Source organism: Orbicella franksi, chromosome 4, assembly GCF_964199315.1.
Source record: "Orbicella franksi chromosome 4, jaOrbFran1.1, whole genome shotgun sequence".
NCBI lineage: Eukaryota > Metazoa > Cnidaria > Anthozoa > Scleractinia > Merulinidae > Orbicella > Orbicella franksi.
The window spans coordinates 9,512,075-9,536,123 of record NC_138148.1 but is presented as its reverse complement, the minus strand read 5'-3'; the positions used below and the strand labels follow the sequence as shown (position 1 = coordinate 9,536,123).

The following is a 24,049-nucleotide window of genomic DNA, read 5'->3' as shown; positions in this document are numbered from 1 at the left end:
TACGATGAAAAATAAAAATAAAACATGTCCTGCAACTGTCCTGCAATTGAAAAACAGCAAGACAACGGGAACGATTCTTTTCTTATTGTTTTTTCTTTTTTCTACCTGAATTTCTTATATACTTCACCTTGAAACCTTTTTTTCAATAAACGATGAAAGTTGCTCTTTACTTTCGCCAAACGAAAGCCTCTCCGTGTTCCAAGTCCTTACATAAATTATCATGATAAATCATCACTGTATCGAGAATAAGCTTACATGTGCTAAGTTCAATTTTTCTGATAATTATTTTCAGGAACTATGGGGTAGTTAACTCCATAGGATGTTTAAATATATCCATGTGGTACATTTCGTTCTACACTGAAAGTACAATGAAATCATTACAGTTGGATTAGTATTGCGTGCAAGAATGAAATACGACGCTATAATTACTGTCTGGGGTAGAGTGACCTGCCTCAGGCAAATTTGATAGATTGCCGAGTCTAAATTTACTGTGATTGACTGGCTTGCGGTTGGATATGGAAAACATGCATGTTCAGAAGTTGAATTATGTTGCATGTTGAGTAGCGTGAGCTTTGAATGTGGAACACTTCAAACTACAAAGACAATGTTAAATCCACAACAGAAGTGAACAAATTGAAAACTTGGGAATTTTTGTCGCATCATATGCGACATGATTTGGTTGCGAAATTTAAATAGTTTTAAACTTGCTCAGTTAATCCATTTTCCAGGAGAAATTTCTTATCTCTTTTAAAAATTTTACAACTTTTAGCATCGTGACGTAGCCTACAGAAAATTAAATTGGTCGATATCTCGACTGGTTGAAATGGTAGAACAACAAGACACTACGTAATGCTTTGGGAAAGTATCATGGCTCTTTAATGGAGAACGTTTCGGGGATAGTTCGTGGTCATGGATCGTGTGTGTTTCAACAGCAGTTTGTAATTCTGTTAATCTTGGTATGGCTCTCAACTTTGGTGTTCTGTTCCCGGTTTTGATGGACTTCTTCGACGAGACCAGAGAGAGAACAGGTTAGTGAAGTTAGTCTTGTAGCTGTGTAGTGGACAAGTGCGCGGTATTTGCATCCCGCCAGTCAATTGTATCATTTGTGCCGGTAGGGCTCAGTGCTGTTGATTTGTTTCTAATTAACGCCTTTAAAATCTACTGATTTAACCGTACGGTTTTAACCATAAGGTTTTTTCAATTTTTTTAAAAGACGATTTACTTTAAGGGGCTGAAACTTTCAGTAAATGTTCATTCATCTTCCGCGGAAATTTTGATATGTCAACTGTGTGTTGCCATGACTTTCTTCGGTTTTCAAATTGCAGAAATTCACAAATTTGTACATTTCATAAGCATTCTGGCTTGATTTTATATTAATTTGTGCTATTTTTAGACTTTTTAAGACAATAGTAAAATCCAAGATGGCAGGTCAAATGACGTCTTTGACGTAATATGACGTCATAACCAACAAAAATGGTATCAACTTGTTGAGCAAGCTTAGGGCTGGATAATGAATGTAAATTTATTTCGCTGTGGTTTAACAGAACGAAAACCCAAAAAGGGGGGGGGGGGGAGGGGCAGTTAACTAGGAACATTGACAAGTTCAAAATTAGACGGTCACACATTCAGCGGAGGACAAGTTTGAATTTAGACTGCAATCATTTAAGGTTACAGTATACCTTCAGGGGTGTCTCGCATGCAAGCGATGTAGCGCGTGCAGTTTAAGCTGTAGATACCTAAACCCCTATATCAAATTAAAGCTTATAGAGCTGGCTATCAAACTATACCAAGAATTTTGAAATAAAATGAATTGTCGAATTTTTCACGACCACTAAAGCTACAAGTCAAAGCCAATTTCGTTTTTCGCCAATTTAATTTTTCCCTCGGTTTCATGGCCCAAAGCGAATAAAAAACGTATCTGCGTTTTGGCATATTTAATCGCAGTAAAAAGTTACAGAACATTTTCGAAATAGGTTTAAAAAAATGTGGGGTGATCGTACAAAAATCGCTCTCGAAGAAAAAGCATTTCAAAATTAGCAATTCCCAGACATGCTTTTGTAGTTTGTATGTTAAACTAGCTACTGTCCAAATTTGAGGGCTATTGAACAAATTCTCTTTGAGATATAACTCTTTTAAGTGTCTGCTTCAAGTGACGAAATTTATTCGAGAAAACAGCACTAAGAAAAATCTTCTGCTTCGCAAACAAACTCCGCCCACAAACACCTTCAACTGGGTTCTCAGAAAACTGAGCCAATCAGTGTAGGGAAAGTTTACTACCGTTAACCTCCTGGTGGAATTTACGCGCGAATCTCTAAAAAACCCTTGTGTTTCGCAATGTGCTCAAGGCGCCGAAGGCGGAGAGATTTTCTGTAGCTCGGTTTTTCTTGAAGTTGGTTTGGCAAAATGGGGAAGGCTAAAAAGGATAAGAACGCTAGAGTGGCTGAGCGAAGAAAACAAACAAAAGAAAGCGCGGGAAGCAACTGTGTGTGGTCAACTGTGCATGGATGATATTTCAAATGGTCTCAATGAGTCCGACGATTCGTCGATATCGGACTCATCAGAAGAGTCTCTGTCAACATCTCTGTTATTGCTGTCAAGTTCCGAAATTTTTACAGAACCTTTCTTTTCTCTCACCACGAATATTTTGCCCGCCTTATACCATAGCTATAGCTTCATCCGCGTGGCGAACTTCAATCATTGATGTATTTTCATTCGTTCTTCGCTGTTTTCGCTTTTTCGAACTGGTCCATGTTTTTAACGTGGTCTATGTTTACTTATAACTTAGTAGAGTTACACCTAATACCAAAAATGTTGGGTAGTCAGAACAACAATGCTGATCGACTGAGTAGTCAATTCGTGACATCCATACAGGTAATTCCCGCGAAAATCGTCTCGGTTGATTGCATACGCGTCATAGGGCTGTCAATAAAGAGGTAAACTTTTACTTCCGGCGTAAACGTAAAACCGCCATTTCTCCGCCAATATTTAGTCTTTTTCAAAAATATTTTTCGGAAATATGAGATCATTCTTCGACCACTACTTTGACCCAAAAATCCAAATTTGAAGAAAATTGCCGACCCGAAGGTATACTGTAACCTTAAATTTACATGAAAAACGCGGAACCAAGTGGCAGCCGGAAATACGTCTGTCTTCGCAGGCTATACCTCTCGTAAATTAAATCCCTTTTTTTATGTTCCTCAAGAGGGGACGCAAGTGATTCCTACTGTAAATATCCCCTCGTGACTGTATTAACAGAACTGCAATGATCTTGAAACATACGCTCGCACTGTCGTCCTCAAAGCTTACATTGTGTTAAATGACAGTGTTTGGTTATCAGACTCTCGCAATTTAAGTTCAAATGCGTTCAATTGAATCCTGCTACCTTGGATATTGCTCGATTGCTAACGGTACCGAATTTCATACTTTCACCGGTATATACCAGTTCTACCAGATAATAACTATGTACATTTGGCGTATATAGCCATAGGACCCTCCGGCGAGAACCAATGACAAACTCAACCCACATATGGTACCGGGCCGGAATCCTGAAACCGAACCACATCGGTAGGAGGCGAGCGCTCTCACCACTGCGCCATTCCTGCTCCTTTTGGACCCTATGCTAGGATGAGTGAAATACACGTTAATGAAAACTAGGCGTTTGTGCTAGAACTGCGTATCCTCGTTAAGGCTCCATTCCAAAGTTTTGCGCCTGCTCAGTTTGAAACGCCTTTGATATTGTATCAGCAACCTTCTTCTCTTCGTCTTCTTCTACTTCCGAGGTCTGTGGGTGAACTTTGGACTTTCTCCAGTTGATGTAAATCATTATAACTGGTATCAGGAAAGCAGCAAACAGTACTCCTCCAGTCATGTAGAATGAGTAGATATAGCTCCCTGTGTGGTCCGCTATCAAGGCTGAAGAAAGGAACCAAGGAAGAAATGAGCTTGAAAGACCCCTAAAAGGTAGGATTCTTTTCTCAGAGTTTTACTTAGTTTCTACTGTGGTATTCCATGATATCTCATTGATTACTTCTGGATTTCTAAAAAAACTCAGACCTAAAAGTATTTCCCTTCGAGTTGGTTTCACTGTCAAGGCAGTTTTCTCTGGAGTCTCTAAAAGTAGTTGGTCTCACATTAGTACGTTACAGGACACGAGAGACTCGTTCTAACGCTTTTTCCTGCATTGGTATTTCCCGTTTTCCCGTGTTGGTATTGGCAAGTATTCAGTGGACAAGGTCACTGTCCCGAATCATTTAAAGTGATTCCGCGCGATCACTCTCAGTGAAAGCTGTCTTGCAATATTATCACTTTCTTATGTAAAAGAATTGTCAGTAACCTAAGAGTATAAAAGATCAGTTTTCTTTCTTTTTCAACATTTCTTAGTCTTTTCTTTGTTGAATACAGACGTGAGTTAACGTGAGTGTGACGGTTACAGTGTCTTTCCAGTCCGTAATCGTGGAACATTTCCTAAAACATTTTCAGTCATGCAACAAATCTCTTATTAATACACTGACCAAGTTGGCACAACTTAAATCCAAAACGTTCTTAAATGAATGGTACTTATGCCCCGCTCCCCTTTCGCGTTGATTTTCAGCAGACCAAAGCAACATTGAATGGGGGTTAGGAAGGAGGAGGCGGATGGGGAGGGGCGGGGGGGGGGGGCGACATCGATGTGGTTTGACTACATGGCATTATTATATCACTCAGTTACTACGTCCACCATGATTGGTCAACTGCTGTCACCAGATCGTCTTGTAATCACGATCGCCAAGTTTCATGAAATTCGTCTGTAGGGTTATAGTTCATGGCCATACTGGAAGAGCTAAATGGCCTTTTTGCCTCTTTGTACCGGACACGCTGCACTGAAAACGTACTGTACTTCCGGTCAAGACCTCAGGCCTGCGCTCCCCCTGGACAATTCTCGCGCTCGGTTTGAAGTAATATTATAAACTCACCAGCAACTGGTCCACCGGCGGCCGCAGAAAACGAATATAACACATTGTTGATGCAGAAAGAGGCCGTGGTTCTCTTGCTGTCCACAACTGTCAGTAGAATAAAATTCTGAGTTGTTATGTAAATACCATCGCTCAGCCCATAAATGACACTGAAAACGATAAGGCTCCAGTATTTTGTGGTGAACGGTAGCATAAAGGCGGCGAGACCAGCTGTTACTAAGCATGATTGATAAACGTACACTGGATTAACTCTTTTGTTGTTACATAGTCTTCCCGTCATCAGGCGAGCGACACATGACGCAAGGCCGATAAAAATGAACAGCCGAGAAGCTTTCTGCGCAGAGATTCTAATATCTTCACAGTACTTGACCTAGAAAAAAAAATTAACAATAACCTCTTAAGAAATGTTTTATTTAGCAAAGTATAGAAAAGTAACCTTCAGTAAACGGTGACATTTTTTTCTTGTGCGCTTAATCCAGTGTACGAAATTTTACCCAATAACGGCCATGAAGTTGATTTAACAGCACAGAAATTTGTGTAGTGTTTCATTCTCGGTCTCAAAGATTTGGGTTACCCAGTCATGCGCAAAAAAGAAGAGCTCCAGGTTCGGGAACGTATATTACCTTGCTGTTTGTTACATGACACTGAGGAGCCACAAGCTCTGGTGAATTTTTTTCCAAACAATCATTTTCCTACAGTTTGTTTGCATGCCTATAGATTCTGACCAAAGCACGGAGAAGTGCATGACCGTGGCTTTAAAAAACTTTTATTTAACCTACATTTCACAATTAGATTATTTAACAATTAGAGGAAAACGAATAAAAATCGAAAGCGTGTAACCTAATTGTAAATCTACTAGTCGTTCAAAACTTTATCTAAATTCTCTTCAAAGGCACTTCGAAAACGCAAAGAAGCAGCGGCCACTTTGTCAACAACCGTGCCCTCCTCAGCTACTTACTGTCTACAACAGAATAGCCAGTGACTAGCGTAGCCAATCAGAGAACGCCATTCGTGACGGAACGCTAATAGATATCTACTAAAGACCCATATACAGAGCATTTGAACCTCTGGGTATTTTACGTGTTATTTTCAACCCGTCGCACCTTGCAATAACAAGGTATTTTAAACATACCAGATTGATGTAAGGAATATACATCCCAAAACTGGCGACCGTGAGCGACGTTACAATAACAGTGTAAGCAGGAAAGCTCCACACACTGTAGTAAAGAGAGATGCCTGTCTTGTCGTCTCTTTCTTCGTCTTTGTTGTTCCTTTCAATGCTTAAGTTCTCCACTGCTGCTATTTCTTCTACGTATGGATTAAAACTCAGACTCAAAATGCAAACAAGGACGTAAGTTGCTGCCATCATTCTAAAAGTGTTCCTCCATTCAAACGAGTCTAAGAGGACTTGAAGCAAAGGTCCGGTGTAGAGGACCCTACACCCGCGCCCAATGAAACGATGCCAGTAGCTACAGACAACTTGTCAGTAAAATACTTAGCAATTGCAAGAAAACAAGAATTGCATATGAAGCAAGTTCCTAAACCGTACAAGGCGCTGTACGTGAAGTACATCACTGTGAAGCTCTGGACGAATGAAGTCGACACCAGACCCGCAATGCATAGCGTGCCTCCCAAGAAACATGTGATACGCCATCCAAAGCGATCACACAGATAGCCTGCCAGCGGACTTGCAAACCATACCATGCCCAGACCGATTGAGCCGACAAAAGCTGAAAATAAAAACGTTATTCAATCAGTGATAGATATTTTTCACCTTCAATTACTCATCGCTATTTCTTTTCGCGGGATCCTTGGTTTGCGAGAAATAAGGGGCGCTACATTTTGTTTTCTGCCAAATTTTCGTCATTTGGCGAAATTTGCGATGAAGGGAAACGAATTTTTCAACGCTGATCCGCACCGTAACAAACGGTTAGTCTCAGAGTCGATGTTGTAAGTCGACAGAACTAGAGGAAAACAAAACAAAGAGAAGCATAACATACAACAGACTGACATGTTCGGTTGGGACGCACTGGACTTAGTACAAAGTTGATAATCAGTTCGGCATTTTAGCATGTTCTTCTCTCTACTGTGTTAGGAGAAAAAGAGGTTAATGAAAGGGTTTTACATTAGAGTTTCGATCTCTTGTGATAACGTTTTCCCAGTCTTCGTCGTGATCATTTCGCAATATCGCCAAAATTAAGCCCTGCAGAAAGAAGTACCAATGAAACGATAAATTTCGTTGCTTGCAGGGAAAAATAGATGCCTTAATAAGTGCTCTGAAGTTCTTTTCCATGAAGTTTGACTTGAAGTTGTTTCGTTGTCCATTTGTTGGCATGAAAATAGTTAGCTTTTTCTTCAGGGTCCCTGTCTTCGAAGGTTTTGGGGACACAAGGGAGGGGAATTCAAATCCCAGCTTTTAGCTTTCATAGTCATTGTAGGAGATAACCGTCAAATTTGGCACTAGTGTTTTCAAACCGAATATCACAGAATCCAAAGCTAAGAATGCAAACCTCAGTTTGTTTTAGCGAAATGACGGTTTGTCTTCAAGGTCTATTTAGTTTTGCGTTGAAATTGTTCTGCCGTCACGTTCCATGGCTTATAGGTCGTTTTCTTTATTGATTTATTTTATTTTAAAATAACTTGAATTCCAATGTTAAACATTCGTGTTCAATAGGCCATTTCCAAATCACAATCATGGCGAAATTTGATTCGATTTCTATGACATGATGTAAAAAGCTGTATACTTTATTTGTAGAACTGGTAAATGTTAATGAAAGTATAAATTCGGACCTGTTGGCATTCCAACGTACAACATGTAAAGTAGCGAGATTCAGTTAAACGAATTGGAAGTTTGAACAATGACCAAACATTGCGATTCAACGCAATGTCAGTTTTTGAAGGCGACAGTACTTACGTATTTTTCAACTTTCGAAGATCATTACAGTTGTGTTAATACAGTCATGTAGTCTAAAATTAATCCCGTCCTCGACTGAACGTATGGCCCTCTAAATAAATGTGAACCTCTCAATGTTCTTACAAGGAAATGATCAGCAGTTTTTCGTTTTTAAATCAGTAGCTTTAAAGCGTTATTCAGAAACAAATGAACAGCACTGATCTCCACTACCGGCACATATGATACACTTGACTGACGCGCTGCGAAGACTGCCCGCTTGTCGACAACACAGCTACAAGACTAACTCCACTAACCTGTTCTCTTTCTGGTCTCGTCAAAGTAGTCCATCAAAGTCGGGAACAGAACACCAAAGCTAAGTACCATACCAAGATTAACAGCATGGCAAACTGCTGCTGAAACACACACGATCCATGACCATGAACTATCCTTGAAACGTTTTCCAGTAAAGAGCCATGATACTTTCCTAAAGCATTGCGTGGTGTCTTGTTCTTCAAACATTTCAACCAGCTGAGATTTCGACCAACTTATTTTGCTGTAGGCTTCAAAATTGCAATGCTAAAAGATCCTGTCAAGTCAGCTACCATATATTTCCCTGGAAATAATTATAAGAAAAGTTAAACTCAGCACGTATAAGTGATGATGATAATTTATTTAAGTTTTGTTTTTTATATTACTGCAGTTGAGTGCCTGCCAAATTATGGACGATAGATCGTACTTGTTTGAAGCTGCAAGCTATTGATGATGTCATTAGTTTCAAAACAATTAAATTTTATTTCATTTTCTTGTCTTTGCGTATAAATAAAAGAATTGCTTGCCCCCGAAACTAGTTCCAAAACTAATCGAGGTGGGGGACAAGAGTTTATCTTATAAGGGAAAGATAGGCTGGTAAACACAAATTATGGCGAACGAGAGTCCCAGCTATAGCTTATCAGTAAACTAAACTACCTGCAGAGAATTATAGTAACATGGATATTAATGACTTTGTAACGGAAACGATCGAAAGGCCGGGTTTATAGCTTAATGGTAGAGACCGAAAAAATAAATCAGTTAGAATCTGAAGGAGGAATACATGGACGTGGAATGCGGGGAGGCCATCATTTGTCAAAAGTAAAGAATAACTCTCATTGTTTATTACAGAAGATATCAAAGCGAAGGATATAAGCGCTATGGCCGGGTATGCTTGGAGTGAGTGTCAGAAATATGGATAGGAGAATGACAACCATTGGACTGAGCATATCAGGCACAGTTATTCTAAATATAATTTTTCACGTTGTTATTGTAAGATACTTATGTGTCAGTATGTAGATTCGTTGGCATGCAGTTCACGTATTAATTCATGCCAAGAAGTGAATATTTAAGAAGTTTGCCCGTTAGGAGTTGTCAATCGGCGATATCTCCGATTTTGATACCTTCATTCTGGAAATTTTGCCAAAGAATTGCGTGAAATTGCGTGAAAAAATAAGGCTATCCTTACTGAAAACTGATCCCATCCGATCAGCTAGTCAGTCATACAAGTAGACAAATATTTGAATTACACCGTTGATTTCTGTGGATGATATTTCCTAGTTTTTTGTTGTTGTTTTTTTGTTAATAAGACAAGTACCAACCTGCTAAATCAATAAAAGGTTTATTTGTGACTATTCACGTTTAAGGTCAAATAGTCTAGCCTCGGTAATCGAACAAAGACTAGACGATAGCTCCGAAAATCCCGCTTACTCGCTTCGTTTCAACTTCAGGACCAACTTCACCATAATTAGGTCTGTCATGAGGCATATCCGAACAGTAGCCGGAAAAGCAAGCCGAGTACCTGTCACCGAAAGTTAATTCTCACCAAACGAAAACTTAACAGTCCTAACAGCTAAATCTCAGAAGTCTACAGACAAGAACGCACAGACTACTAATATAAGCTGAACTTGGTATCGCACACTGATTACGTAATTTCATTGAAAAGACCTGGGCGTCGTTTCTCGAAGGCCCCGAAAGGTTTTCCCACCCGAAAAGCCGTAGCAAAATCTCAAACCTTTTGACTAGAGAACTGTTTTATACATATATTCTTAATACGAACAGAGGTTCTCTTCATACAAGAAGTTTCAGGCGTATACACCTCTCTGTCTTTAAATACCGATTAACTAAAAATGGCTTTTCGGGCCCGAAAACATTGCGGGCTTTCGAGGAACGGGCCCCGAATCACACTCGAGAGAATCAAATGAGACTTACCTTTGGTATCAGACTCTCAGAGTTTGGGAGCAGTCTGTTTGCGCGCTAATACATCTTTGAGCAGTATAGTCAGTATATGAATAACCAATAAAGCGCGCTGTTGGCGATAAAAATTGGTCGAAGATCAAAAGTTGTGATCACTGACACTTTGACAGTTTGGAATGTAATTAGTTGTCCCCACAAGTGGTCATCAGTAATTGGTTTAGTTGGGGTCAGTGATTTACAAAGAAATTTCCGTTCCGGTTCAAACCTTGTACACTCCAGATAGAAAGCCGAATTCGTGGGTGTTCTTTCTTTTATGTTTCGATGACTCTAAAGCGCCAATTCGTAATTCAAATATGTCTACCCTCAAAGGTAGACATATTTTCTTTCCGCAATGAAACAAAAAAACAATTGTTCAAAATTTCTTACATGCTTCATGAACAGGCCGATAGTCAGGCAATTTCCGGCGATTTTGCAGTTTCAGCCCTAAATATTGCGTCGCATCCATGTTGAATTACAATGTTATGCAAATAGGAATAAAGCTAACCGTGCAATTAAAAGGGCTACTGGGTTGAATCATAGTTACTAGAAAGCAATGGTTATGAGACTCGACAAAGTTCTGTGCTGTATGTTTTTGTTCTGTTTTTCGGCCTTGAACGTGCACAAAACAAGATATTTGTTTACCACTGACCGAGGAACTAACCAATATGTTTGTGATTACGTAACTAATGTTTTGATTACGTAACTCATGCATCACGGTGTGTGAACACAAAACAAAAGACTGTGCACGGCCGTGGACCTCTCAACATAAATCTTGGCATCTTTGTTTGCTCCTTTGATGTTTACCGGGCTTCACAACCATTACCCTCTATCAAGTATGGTTGAATTGCATACACTTACAAGCAAACCAAGTGACGCGTATCCCTCAAGATTACATTAATGAATTGATTATTTGAATATTGAACCCGCTTGTCGTTTCAAGAATGCAACAATGAATTGATTATTCGAATATTGAACTCTCTCGCCCGTTCCAAGAATACGGCTAACGGGTTCCGTATTCAAAACACCAATTCATTGTTGCATTCCTGAAACGACTAGTGGGTTCCATATTCTAATAATCAATTCATTAATGTAATCTTGAGGGGTACGCTTCACTTGGTTTGACAGTAATGAATTAATGCTTGTAAAAACAGACTGGTTTTTTTTGCGATCCGCCATCTTGCTGTGGCAAGCTAAGTAAGGTCTGTAGCAAAATACGTAGGATTTAAATTGTTTTGAAACATGAGATTTCACGTCTGGAGTGACTGTTATACTTTATCAGGTATGGGACAAATTCGAGCTCATTTATAGAAACACGTCAGATATTTTTGTACATAAGCAACGTGTAAACAAAGGGTGTAGGCTTAAACAGGACCCGATGAAGTTCAACACCATGTCTGTTGAGTCGAGTTGAGACAACAGGGAAGGCACTTTCTTGAAAAGATTTTAGAGGTGAGCCAGTGATGGAACAAAGAAGTGCCCACTTCACCATTCCACTAATCACACTTTACAAAATGCAATAAGGTTTAAGGGAATGTTGAGAAGCGAGAAGGAGAAAGTTTTAGAGGGACACAAACTCTGTTTATCAGTGTTGCCTATTACCTGGACATCGTCTGAATAAAGTAGGAATTGATGCACAGTTGAGAACTGTGGCATGCGTCATACCCTCGTGCATGAAGTCGACTTTTAGTTTGAGCCACACGCAATGTTATCTATTGAATGGCTGTACTTGAATACATTTGAGTAAAGCCAATAACCATTTACAAGGTAATCAGTGCAATGCGAAGCTCACCAATCTGAAATACATTGCAACCCTGTTAGTCAAGCCACCATGGGCGCGGCTGGCCTGCCAAACTGTCGTTGGTATTAGTAATGATGATGATGACGATGACGATGACGATGACGATGATGATGATCATCATCATCATAATAATAATAAATAATAATCTTTAATGAGGAGACCTACGTCACCGAGTCCTTAACAGAAGGGTCCTCAATTAAGATTAATCTAAACTAATATTTAACTATGCAGAACTAAAAATATAAACGTATTAATAGATAAGAACAAAAGGAGACAATGTTAAAAAACTATGCATCATGCTTGCTACATTAAACTACAAATTAAAGTGCGGCTTTGGAAAGACCACCCTTAAATGCCGCTATTGTTGGCGATTCTCTGAGCGTAATTTCTAAGGAGTTCCATATATCTGCAGCAACATTTAGAGTGGTCCAATGTCCCCATCTTCTATGAAGAAAGTAATACAAATTGAAATTGAATTCGGGCGAAGAAAAGTGCACGTGGGAACTTTCGTCTCAAACGCCCAAATCGTAACTCCAACTTGCCACTTGCAACTCGCATGTCAAATCGGAACTATTTAATACTTTATTAACAAAGCAACAAACAAAGCAACTATTAACAAAGCAACTAAGAAAATTGGAATAGTTCAAGAGAGTTATAGTAATATTCAAGTCGAGCCTCCATCAAGTTCCCTATTCTAGTGCCTTGATGCGTTGAAATCCTCTTCCAGCGATAGAGACACCAACAACAACACAGCGCATGCAACCAGCAGGATCCCGCTGATCGCCGTAGCTGAGCCAGCGTTACACAGGTCATGCGTGCAACAATGAACCTCGCACTCTGCTTTATGAGACTCCGCAGCTTTACATACGGGGTTACTTGTACTCGTGCACTGTGATTTTATCTCACAGAACTTTGTGTGAGTTTTTCTGTCATGAAGCTCATGATTATAGAACACCTTAGAGCACGCTTCTTCATGTTCGTCAGGACAGGTAACTGTCTCTCGGATATCGTCGCATTGATTCCAAGACGTTTCACTGTAGCACTTGTAGCACTTGAGGCTTGTTGCTATGGAGAAATGGCGTGCAATAAATAAGTATACGAAACAGAAATAGAGTGAAAACTGGAAGTACCGATTTGCTACAGATTTGAAGAAAGATCTGTCTTTCTCAAACTCATTAATAATTCATCAAGTCAAAACAAAGAAAATCAAAACCGTGAAGGAGGTTTGGATACCCGGTCTTAATTAGCATAGAATTTGATGATTTTACTTGTCTGTTTACTCCTTAGTTTTCCTTTCGATTGAGAAGATATATCAAACACTCGAGACAGTGTTTCATAGGCTATCCAAACACCTCGAATTTCGTCAAAAATACTCCGATGCGCGTCCTATTTTCAACTCCCTTCTCGGTGTTTGGATATCCCGATGAAACACCGTCTCTCGTGTTTGATATATTACATCTGCAATTCCCAAAACGGCTTTTGAAGCTGCAGCTTGTTAGCGTAGTTGACAGGGAGTCCAGGAAAATATTGATGGCATGAATTCAAGCGGATGGTTGCTATTTTTCCCTCCACCTCCCAGACGGGATAGTAGTCCATCGTAACTTAGCGTCAACTTTTAATTCCGTTTTACAAGTTATAGATATGACTTCTGATAATTAATGTTTTTCTTTCAGTTCAATTTTTTTAATTTGACTGATCTCGATACTCGGCAAACTTATCGAAACTTGAATTAGAGCGAATAACCCGTTTTAAGTTTGAAAAGGAAAAAAAATTCAGTTGGTTAAATTTAAGTCCTGGATTAGCATTTGATTTAATTTTCCAACAACTTTGCCCTGCATTGGTAGAGCGAGGAAAGGGCACTGAAGAACATAACACAGCAATGTCGAGTCAGGTCAGTGTAGTAGTGTTGTGTTTATTTTTTTTATTTCTTATTTTATTTTTATTAATTTGCTCGAACAATTACAACAATTACAATTAAACTTACACTACAGATAAAAAAAAAAAAAAAAGAAAACAGTCTACGGAGTACGTATCTACTCGTTATAGTCTACACATTACAACCTTGTGTTGTGTTTATGAGCAAAATAATTCACTGTTTCACAACGTTTCTTTCCAGTAGAAGAGTGTGCGAACGATTACCGGTATGTTGAATTAGCGGTCTCACCTGCGATGAATGTATTAGCTGTCTAGGGTTCTAGTGTAAGAACTGATGTTTACAAAATCTTGGTGTATGACGACTGGCTGTAATAACGCCATTCAGCTAGTTTTGATTTTTAATCGTTAGGGGCCAGAAGGGTTAAAATGGAAAATGGGATTTCCCTTTTTTTCACTGGGAAAATTGGATTTGGGTCCCTTGGACTGGGAATCACAAACACAAAAATCGTGAATGAGATGGATTTGGGTAAAAAGAAATAGGCTGGGAAAAGGAATTAAGCCAAACTGTTGGCTGCGAAATGAGATTTATACCCTGTACCTCCTTTTTAGAACCCTCAATTGTCTTATTGTTACGGTCTTCATTATGTTTGCAGTTTTATAACCCAACAGATGCATACAGCCGTTTTATCAGTTGGATTCATCAAAGCAGCGTAGCTGAATAGACACCCGTATTACGGACCGGAGTCCGCTTTCAGCGTAACGTTAACACAACAAAACTTCTTTAATACGTTTCCTTGCGAGTGTCCCTGCACGGTATACAGTGGAACAGTGTTTTCGAGTACTACGCGGATGAGTTTCACTATGTGTCAGAAAAGAGGTCTTAATTATGCATAAATTAATTTCGCGTTTTAATTTAAGAAAACGTACGTTGTTATAAACGGATTGCGTTTTACGACGAAAAAGGAAAATAAAACGTGTCCTGCGATTGAAACACAGCAAGATATTGGGAACGACTATTTTTCTATTGTTCTTTCTTCTTTTTATGTCAAAATATATTCAGAACGCTAGCTAAGAAATTTGGTTGAATAAATGAATACTTTGAAGGAACAACAGCAAGCAGTTACTGAAAGCAATACTAACCTAAAATTACATATAAAGCTCGAAAATGTACTAAATATTACGTTTTCCCATAATTATGTCAACGAGCCAAGTCAAATTGATTTTAGTGATGAAAAAATTGTCCCGCTTCTTTCATGGTGGTACAACAGCCGTAAGAAGACAGTTGTTTGAAGTAAATAATTATACGGGTGGTTAAGTATCGCCATATTAAATTCCCAACTATTTCATTAACAGGGCTTGAAATCATTTAGTTTCAAGTCAAACATAGCTTTTGAAGCTATTGCTGTAGAAACTAGATTATTTATACCCGATTAAAAAATGAATTGTTCGACGGTGTGTAGAATGACTGACCAGGGCCGCAGCCAGAAAAAATCATGAGTGAGGTATTTAGCAGTGTTTTTCCTTCCCCTTTTAAAAAGAAGACCAACAAAAGCGAAAAAAAAAATAAAAAAAAATAAAAAAATAATGACTGAGGCAAGTGCCGCGGTTTGCTTTATACTGGTTACGTACGGGCCCGCTAATCTGGTTACCTGAACGACTGGTCCCGACTTTAGCTGATAAAGGCCTATAAAAGCGAACTGGCAGAACTGGGATATAGAAGATATTAATGTTATTGTTGCTGTTGTTATCGGTCCGAATAAGTTGCTACGGTCCTAGTGTATTTACCACCTACCTGAGAAAATAAACAAGAAAACCAATGAGATGATAAGGAGAAACTTAATGGGTTTCATAGCTTGGTAGTCGGCGGTATGATAATAGAACGGAACTTACTATCTGTTTCCATACGGAGAATGGTCTCTCATGTGTTGAGGGAAATCCGTAAATTAGCAAGTGAAATTTATGTGGTATAAAATACTTCTAACCAATCATAAACAGATAAATTTTCTGCATGTCAACTGAATTGGCGCTCACTTCTGACGTAGACTCCATCGGAATATGACTGAATTGAATCTGTAAAGATCGGATCTCCGTTGAAGAAAACCTGTTACATAATGATTCGGTCCAAGGCGCTTATTGGAGAAAGAGCGCTTACTCTGGACAGGATTCTTATTTTTCTTTTGAAATAAATATTTGAATGTGTGGAACTAAAAAAAAAGATATTTCCTTTGAAAGAATTGTGCCATCACGTGAAAGTAGTTCGCTCGAAGGCGAATAGTACTTGGCTAATCACCTCCGAGCTAGCCAATCAGCGTGCGGGAAAAGTACTATTCACTTGTGTGGTATATACTATACTAATCGAGATTCTTACAAGACTAGATAACCCGGCCCCAGTCCCTTTGTACCGCAGCGCTCCTTCGCCGTACCGTCTGTTCAAATGTTCAAAATGTTCAAATGCTATTGTTTATAGTGGTCAATGCGCTTAGCCTAGCTAGTTCTCAGGCATATCACTTGAACTGAAAGAAACAGATACATCAACTAAACATAATAGGCTTAAAAATCCCAACTAGCGGGAGGCAGACAAGCATGACTAAAGAGTTGAGTCAGTTGGGTCTGCCGAGATACAGCTCCAGCTAAGTAGTCAGAGCGGGACTTGAACCCGCGACCTCCTGGTTTCAAGTCCGGTGCCCTAACCACCCGGCTGTGCCTGATGATGCTGTCAGCTGTCACAGAGCAGCCTCAGTGATTATAATAAAGTTTCCATATAACGCGTGCTTTGATTGGCTGAAAGAGCGTGCTTTATTAGAGAACAGAGCACGGGTTGATGACGGTAAGTTGGTTTTCAAATTTTGGCTTCGGAATTTTGACAAATTTGCCCCAATGGAAGCGAGCTATTTGTCTGTAGTAAATATGGCTCACAGAGACCATTGTTAGCAACAGTAGTGTTAAAAGTGTACTAAAATAACAAGTTTTGCTAGATTCCCGCCGACAAAACATGTAGCGAAACAAACAAATTCTCAACCAAAACAGTGCTTCGATAAAAGACATTATATTTGTTACGAAGGCAGAAATTATACTTAAGAAATAAAACAACGACAGAAAACAACAATTGAATTGTCTCTGTTTATGATGAGCAGCTTTATTTTTGTAAAAATGCTCAATTGCTCAAACAACACTTACATACAGTGTAGTAACGCTCGTTCTTCGGTCATCTCAGTGAAGTGAACCGACGAGTGGTCAGTGCAAAGCTTGCTCTGATGTTCTCTTCTGTGCTCGGAGTACAACCAGTGGGAGCCGTTTAGCCTTTCTAACTTTTACGCTAGCTCGGGCAATCTTGCAAATAACTGTAGCTCCTTTCAAATTCAACTCGGCATTTCGCATTTTCATCCGCAAGCTTTGAGCTCTGCGTTTCGTAATTTCCCCTGGAAAAGTGCACGTTTTAATGGGCCACAATACGGCCGGATTCCTCTGGACTATAAACCTTCACCTGCCTTTAGGTACGTATTTAAAAATTAAGCTAAAAGCGAACTCTGAAGGCATTGTTCCTCTCCCGAAAGCCGCTCAAACTACTCAAACGGCCGAAAACTTAACTGAAGTCCAGTTTGTGACTGACAGCTGCCGCTTCGTTAGCCAATCAAATTACTTGAACAATTCTAACAACAATTTTGATTGGCTTATTTTAGCGTGCTATATCAGAGAACAGTGCATGGCTGACGCCACTTTTACTCGTTCGGAAAATAAAGTTTGGTTTGAAAATTCAGCCAAAGTTGTGGGGAAATTATCGGATTCTTTATCATGAAACAAATAAAGAAGCTTCGACTGTGCTCTGTTCTGTTGTAAAGTACTTAGGAAGTGGTAGAGCACTCAAGCAGTAGGGAAAAACTCTCGACTACGTCTCTTGATTTCACCTACACTTCTATCGTGCTCTACCGCTTCCTGCGTGCTTTACAACAGGACAGAGCACAGTCGAGGCTTCCTTATTTGTGATCATAGCGGCAATGCTGATTAAGGCCTATAAAAGTGAACTGGGATATTCTCTTTGTGTAAGATTTGAATCTTATAAACTGCATGATAAATGAAAAACTTCCAAAATTAAAGGTCAGCCGAGAATTGTCAATTGTTGTCATTTTCTTTACCTCCCGTATCGAATTATCTTCCGAAGTAAACAAGCATTTTAAGGTCATTCCTCACATTTGCATTGCAAATCCTTACTGCGCATAATTTATGGCGTCATTAGCGCGCGCGCTCGTGCACGCGCATATTGAAAACATGGTGGATTTGCCTGAATATTGAGCTCTGTCAGTTGAAAAATGGCTCTAGCTCACCAACGAGCACGGGCACCCCAATTTTTTTTCCAGTCAATGTAATCAACTAATCATAAGCTTTGCGTGAGAAAAGATTGATCTAATTTCTTTTGCTGAAAATCGAATAAATAAGAAAAATAGCAGATACACTGTGGTCTTTTCTATTTTGCAGTCGGTAACCCCGTCAAGAAATTTGGTTCAAATTTTTAATCAAGGATTTAGCTTTCTGCCTGAATCAAACTTAAAATGTTTATTTGTGTCCGACACAATGTATTGACTGTAGTTTAATGCGTGTTCTTATGAGTCTGGGTTCACAAAGATTTTACATTTACTGGGAATGCGTTCTTATAATAAGCATTGAATAATGCCAAAATGGGGCATTTTCAAGTTATCATATGACAAATATTCAGTGGACCAAGTTTGAACAAAAATCTATCGTCACTTTTATTTCAGAGGAGTTACCTTAAACATTGAGGAGAACCTACAAACGCATTTTAATTATGTCGTTTCTTTCGGATATAAACACTGTTTTATAGCGCCACCAAGATATTCAATAAAAGTTAAGGGGGGATTACCGTCCGTGATTCATCAAAAAAACGACCAGAAAATTAATTTAATGATGCAAATTTTGGAATGATTCTTATCAAAGAAACGCATACCATTCAATGTTGCGAAAACCGTCAGTTTAATCCATTTGGTTACGTTACAAACCACCATAATGATCATTACTTTTAGTTTTCTCTAATTACTACAGTTCGTTGCTACAAAGACTTTGACATGCTAGCAAGTCTTTATTAAGCCTTCAAGAAAACCAGTACCACCACTGCGCATGCCATCATCACCATACCGCTGATCCCGGCGGTTGAGCCAGCGTTACACAGGTCACCCTCGCAGCAGTCGACTGTACACTCGCTAGCTCCGACTGCTTCGGCAAGTCTGCAAGTTGGGTTGATATTTTTATTGCACTGTGCCTCTATACCGCAGTACTTTTGAAAGCGTTCGGTGTCACCATATTTGACGTAGGCTTTAATGCAGCGATCGAGGACACCTGGGCAGGCTTTCTTCTCCTGTCTGCATTCATCCCAGCTTGTTAGGCTGCTGCATTTATAGCATTCCAGGCTCATCACTGCACAAAAGAAAATCAGGAGCGGTTAAAAGAAATCTTAGATATTAATTACCACCACCATCATCATTCATCGTTTAAAAAGTTAAAAATTTATTTTGATTATCGTAAAGCATATTTAAGGTCTTAGGACCTTCCCGGGGTGGAAAAAGGTATTATTATTATTATTATTATTAGAATTCTAATATATATAGTTACTACCAAGTCTCCCGGCTTTTCCCTAAACAAACAAACCACAGGTCTTGACAAGATATCTTGACATAATCTCTTTAGTAACTGTTTTTTAAAAAAGTTACTAGAATATTAACCTTAAAAGGTTAAAATAAATGTGAGGTTAATATTTTTTCGGCTAAGAGTTAAAATCTGCCAATTATTTTTCGGCTAACGGTTTAAATCTTCCAATTTTTTGGCCCGTTTTACGGTTAACGATTAACCCCATTGAGACCAGGAGTTAATCAAGCGCGAGGATAAAAATTCGCTAGAGAAAGGTTTTACAAGGACGCGCGAAGGAGGGGGTCTTTCGCACATCCTTGTAAACTCCCCTCTTTCGCACGTCCTTGTTAGCCTGTGTTCATCCGCACCTTCCCCTCAAACAATCGGAGAGAAAGTCCTTCTTCCCGGACTTTTTGAGGGGAGGGGGGCGGATGTACACGGGCTAGTCCTTGTAAACTTCCCTCTTTTGCACGTCCTTGTAAACTTTTGTGAAAACATTCACGCGCCGATTTTTTGTCCTCGCGACATGATTAACTGCTCCTAGATCATCGAGGATGGTTAAAAACATGAAATGGTGAAATGACGAAATGGCACCATGAGTAAAAGTCAACGTTGGTGTCAGTGACTGCAGCCCTTGTTATTGAGAGTTTCCCTCTGCGACAGTGTCGACTCAGTGTATTTAGGCTAACCGGAGCGCTGTTTTTATTTATTTATTTATTCGCGGAGCGCCTACTTTAGGCCAACCGGAGCGCTATTTAGGCTACTCAATTGTTGTAGTGCCATTTCGTCACTTCGTGTTTCAAACACCTTAAAAAATCAGTTTTGCTTTACAGACACGAGAGGTCATTCCAGTTATGTACGCAACTTAGGCAGTTGCTAAAATAGAGCCTGGTGGGATTGGAACCCATATACCGGTGTATTATTATCAAGCCCAGTGGGAGGTGGTCACCTTAATTGTGAGTTCGTGATATACCCGTAGATAATGAAAATTGCCAGCAACAGGTGAATATATAAAGCTTCAATGATATAGATCAGCCACAATCTTATGTCTCCTTTCCTGTCTGCATCTCTTCAACGCATTTCTTTCCAATTAAAGAGCCCTAGTCAGTAACACCTTTGTGTTTGTTTTGGCTATTACATTTCATTCAGAGCATGTCGAAACGAAGGAACTCACTTCGAAACTACTAAAGATAATTAAGCAAACTTTCATGAACCTATCTTACTTATCTTGTGTATTACTTAGTTGAGTTAGTAGTGATATTTTTACTGGCAATTGCAAGTGCTCTTCATATTTGATGATTAGAACAAAATTGTCAGGCAAATAAGGACAGCTGCCCGCTATGCGCTTATAACAGACAAGAAAAGAACCAATAGGAAAGCAGGAAATTTAATAACAGGTAGTTTGAATTAAATGGAACAAAAAAATTTAAAAAAATAGAAAACAGCTGATGCTATCGCCCGCAATATTGTACAGTTCGTATTTGTCACGCTTCCACTTGGTTGCCAGGTGTTAGAAAGGCAGATTCACCGTTCTGAGTCATTTTCAAATGTTTATTCGTCTTATAACAAAGTCGCAAACTTTGTTTTCAGTTTTTATTTATTTTAGACATTGGAATCGATTTTTAACAATGTCGCCTTTCCCGCGGTCACCGTCTGATGATAATTTGCATCTGTGAGCGTTTTCACCAGCAGATGACGAATTCTTAACACAGTTCAGTTCAAGTGATGGTTTTATTTTTCGCTATCAGTTACGTTGAATAATCGACAGCAGCCTTGGAAGTAGAAGAAATCAGTGTCTTCCAACACAATGTTTCCTTTTTGATATATTTTATGCCACCTGTGATATTTTAATAATTACTTATGTTTACTTTTAAGAGGCAGTTTTAAAAAATGCTAAGTAGTACGGACGAACAAAATGACCGCCACGGTCATTTTGGTCGGTAAACCAGTAACTCATTTAATCACTCGATGCTTGTCCTAACGCAGTCCATAACTTATTAATTAAAGGTGCTGGCAGAACGAGCCCGGCCTTAAAGGAGATCCTTACATTTAATTCTTAATTAACACTGAGACGTGCCTCGCTTAACAATTAATGCACAATTATTATTCGCTGACAATTCTATCTCGGGCCGGGGTTAGAATATGCAGACCCCGACTGACGGTGAAATAACTCGTAACTTTTTCATTAACTGTAGCAATCATGATCAAATGTGTATCCTTTTAAAGAGGAAACATAAATATTTTGAAGTACATTTTCAAGTCTTTACAAACACAACACGAATACAAATTATAACCCTTTGTCAAGAACTATCCTTGAGGCTGAAGATGTATCGATACTTAAAGAGCACATTCAATCCAGTTCAATCGCGAACAAAACAATGATACATGGCTGTGAACGATAAAGGTTACAAAGGCGAAACTGTGGTTGTTTCACCCAGGTGATGGCAGACAAGCCGTATAAAGCGCGTAAACAGCTATTAGGAAACCTTTTTTTCTGGGCTGGGAAATTCTAGTTGCCTTTGCGACTGCTGAAACTCCCTATAATAAAGTTGATAAAGCCGAGGATTTGATCTGGTGAATAATAATAATAATAAGAAGAAGAAGAAGAAGAAGAAGAAGAAGAAGAAGAAGAAGAAGAAGAAGAATAAGAATAATAATAATCGATATTTAAACAGGGTGACCCCTTCAGTCGCAGGACTGGTATCAACGGGGGCCCTGTATAACGTAAAATAAAAAGAGCATGTATAAATAATATATATCTATAAAAAACTAACTACTTTAAAAGATACGCTGAAATGTTTAAAAAATTAAAAAAGCTTAAAAAGGTAATAGCGTTCTCATAAAAATTGGATATCGAATTGAAAATGTTCTAAAAAATAACCTAAGAAAAAAAACCGGAGATAGCCTTGAAACGTTCCTTAGGCGGCAAAATCTTTATGTTCTTTGGAAGGCTATTAAATGTGCATGCACCATGATAATAAAAAGACTTTTTAGCGACATCTAAATGAAATTTGGGAAGTATAATGTCAGTGATTGACGATCTAGTGCATCTGTTAAAAACGTTTTGGTTGTCGCTCTGGCAGCGTAACAGGAAATAGTCTTTAAAGTATAGGGGAACTTCTCCGACCAAGCACTTGTTAACTAACAGTGCACAGTGCTTTTCCATAGCCTTCTGTGGATCGATGTAAATTACAACTTTTACAGGGAAACATTGTTTGCGAAGGGATGCAATAAACATATATTTCTTCGGGCACTAAAGATATCAAAAGCACGATGAAATTTCCTTAGGTGGATACACGGCAAAATTCCGTGAATATAGGAATCATTTCCTGCTGGGCTTCGGTAGGGGACTGAAAAATAGAACAAAACACTTATCTATCGAGGCGACTTGTTTCGAGCAACTAAAAAGGATAATAGTCTGCTTCAGCCTTTCCTCCAGGCTCTTGACTTGAGATTAAAACCCAAAACGCGAGAATTGCTTACAACAAACCCAGCTAGTTAAATAAATAAGTCTTGCCCAGCGCCATCGCTAATCAACAGACCATGCATGTTGAAGTTCGCTTAGATATTTGTAATTTCGAGTGCATGGCTATGTTATCTTGCTAATTTACTTACCCGATGAGACGAAGAAGCTAAAGAACACGGTGGCAATGATCACATGAATGGCGGATTTCATGGCTGTCAAAGAGCTTTGCGAAAGAAGGTTACAAGCTGCTTCGGTGTTGCTGAATACGCTCTTATATTAGCGACTCTTCCAAAAAGAGGCACACCCTGCGATTGTTCAGGAGAATAATCGAGTCTGGGAGGGAGGCATATTCATTAGTCTAAACACGAGATTGCAAACAGCCAATCCGAAGAGCGCGATTCCATGTGTAACTTAGCAACCACATGCATCAGTAGAGATTTCTTTGTATTTTGATATATATTATTCTACGAACTTCTTTGTACAGTAGAACCTCGATTTAACGAAGTCGCTGGGGACCGGCCAAATTTGTTCGTTAAATCGAGGGTTCGTTATATCGAAAACCTCGATATAACGAATTTGAGGGGAAACGACCAAAATGTTCGTTATATCGAGGTCATAGTTAATGATTGATTTTAACACAGGTGACTTCTGTCACGCAATTCAATGCAATTTTCGTCACCCAGAAGTGCCACGTTTTGAGATGCAATTAATTAAGGCATGGTGGCTTTCAGTATCAGTTATTTTCACGTCTGAGCAGACGCGCAGCTTTTGTTTACAAAAGAACGACACTTTCAGAATAGCGATTTAAAAATGTCGCAACGTAGAGGTTATACAGAAAATTGTCTATGTAAACAGGGAAACAGTGTAATTCGTTATATCGAGGTAAATGTTGCGTATGGGTCTCCGGATTATATTCGTTATATCGAAGAATTCGTTACTGTAACTTTGGCCGGGACATAGAATATCGTTCGTTATATCGAGGACTTCGTTAAATAGAAGAAGTATAACCGTTAAAATGTCTATGTCAGCAGTGAAAGCTTTTACTTTATTAGGAAAGCTTTTCCATTGTGTCACTGCAGAAAGTTTCCGTTTAAAAGGTCTTAAATTGCTACTGCAGATGTTTTTTGTCTAGGTTCTAGACCCCCATTGATATAGTATAAATAGCT

General features: G+C 39.1%; 2 protein-coding genes and 1 pseudogene across 3 annotated transcripts; all 3 read right to left on the bottom strand.

The window, feature by feature from the left end:
* Positions 1–3,501: 3,501 nt before the first annotated feature.
* LOC145483334 (monocarboxylate transporter 10-like) lies at positions 3,502–8,552 on the bottom strand (annotated as a pseudogene). The gene is made up of 4 exons (XR_014048903.1): positions 8,160–8,552; positions 6,085–6,682; positions 4,953–5,322; positions 3,502–3,912 (listed from the first exon to the last, which is right to left on the bottom strand). The product of XR_014048903.1 is annotated as a monocarboxylate transporter 10-like (transcript).
* Positions 8,553–12,539: 3,987 nt separating this feature from the next.
* LOC145483342 (uncharacterized) lies at positions 12,540–15,798 on the bottom strand. The gene is made up of 2 exons (XM_081461847.1): positions 15,573–15,798; positions 12,540–12,970 (listed from the first exon to the last, which is right to left on the bottom strand). The coding sequence occupies exons 1-2, from the start codon at positions 15,628–15,630 to the stop codon at positions 12,600–12,602; spliced, it is 429 nt and encodes a 142-aa protein (XP_081317973.1). The 5' UTR covers positions 15,631–15,798; the 3' UTR covers positions 12,540–12,599.
* Positions 15,799–18,708: 2,910 nt separating this feature from the next.
* On the bottom strand, positions 18,709–23,213 carry LOC145483344 (uncharacterized). Its single transcript, XM_081461849.1, has 2 exons — positions 23,033–23,213; positions 18,709–19,207 (listed from the first exon to the last, which is right to left on the bottom strand). Exons 1-2 carry the CDS (start codon positions 23,091–23,093, stop codon positions 18,876–18,878), a joined length of 393 nt encoding a protein of 130 aa, XP_081317975.1. The 5' UTR covers positions 23,094–23,213; the 3' UTR covers positions 18,709–18,875.
* Between the last annotated feature and the right edge of the window lie 836 nt (positions 23,214–24,049).

Excerpts from the sequence above, each read along its gene's own strand:
- LOC145483342 (XM_081461847.1), bottom strand. The coding sequence starts at position 15,630 with ATGAAACCCATTAAGTTTCTCCTTATCATCTCATTGGTTTTCTTGTTT. Across the intron at positions 12,971-15,572 it reads TTTCTTGTTTATTTTCTCAG|CAACAAGCCTCAAGTGCTAC; the intron begins GTAGGTGGTAAA and ends ATTTCTCCATAG.
- LOC145483344 (XM_081461849.1), bottom strand. The coding sequence starts at position 23,093 with ATGAAATCCGCCATTCATGTGATCATTGCCACCGTGTTCTTTAGCTTC. Across the intron at positions 19,208-23,032 it reads TAGCTTCTTCGTCTCATCGG|TGATGAGCCTGGAATGCTAT; the intron begins GTAAGTAAATTA and ends TCTTTTGTGCAG.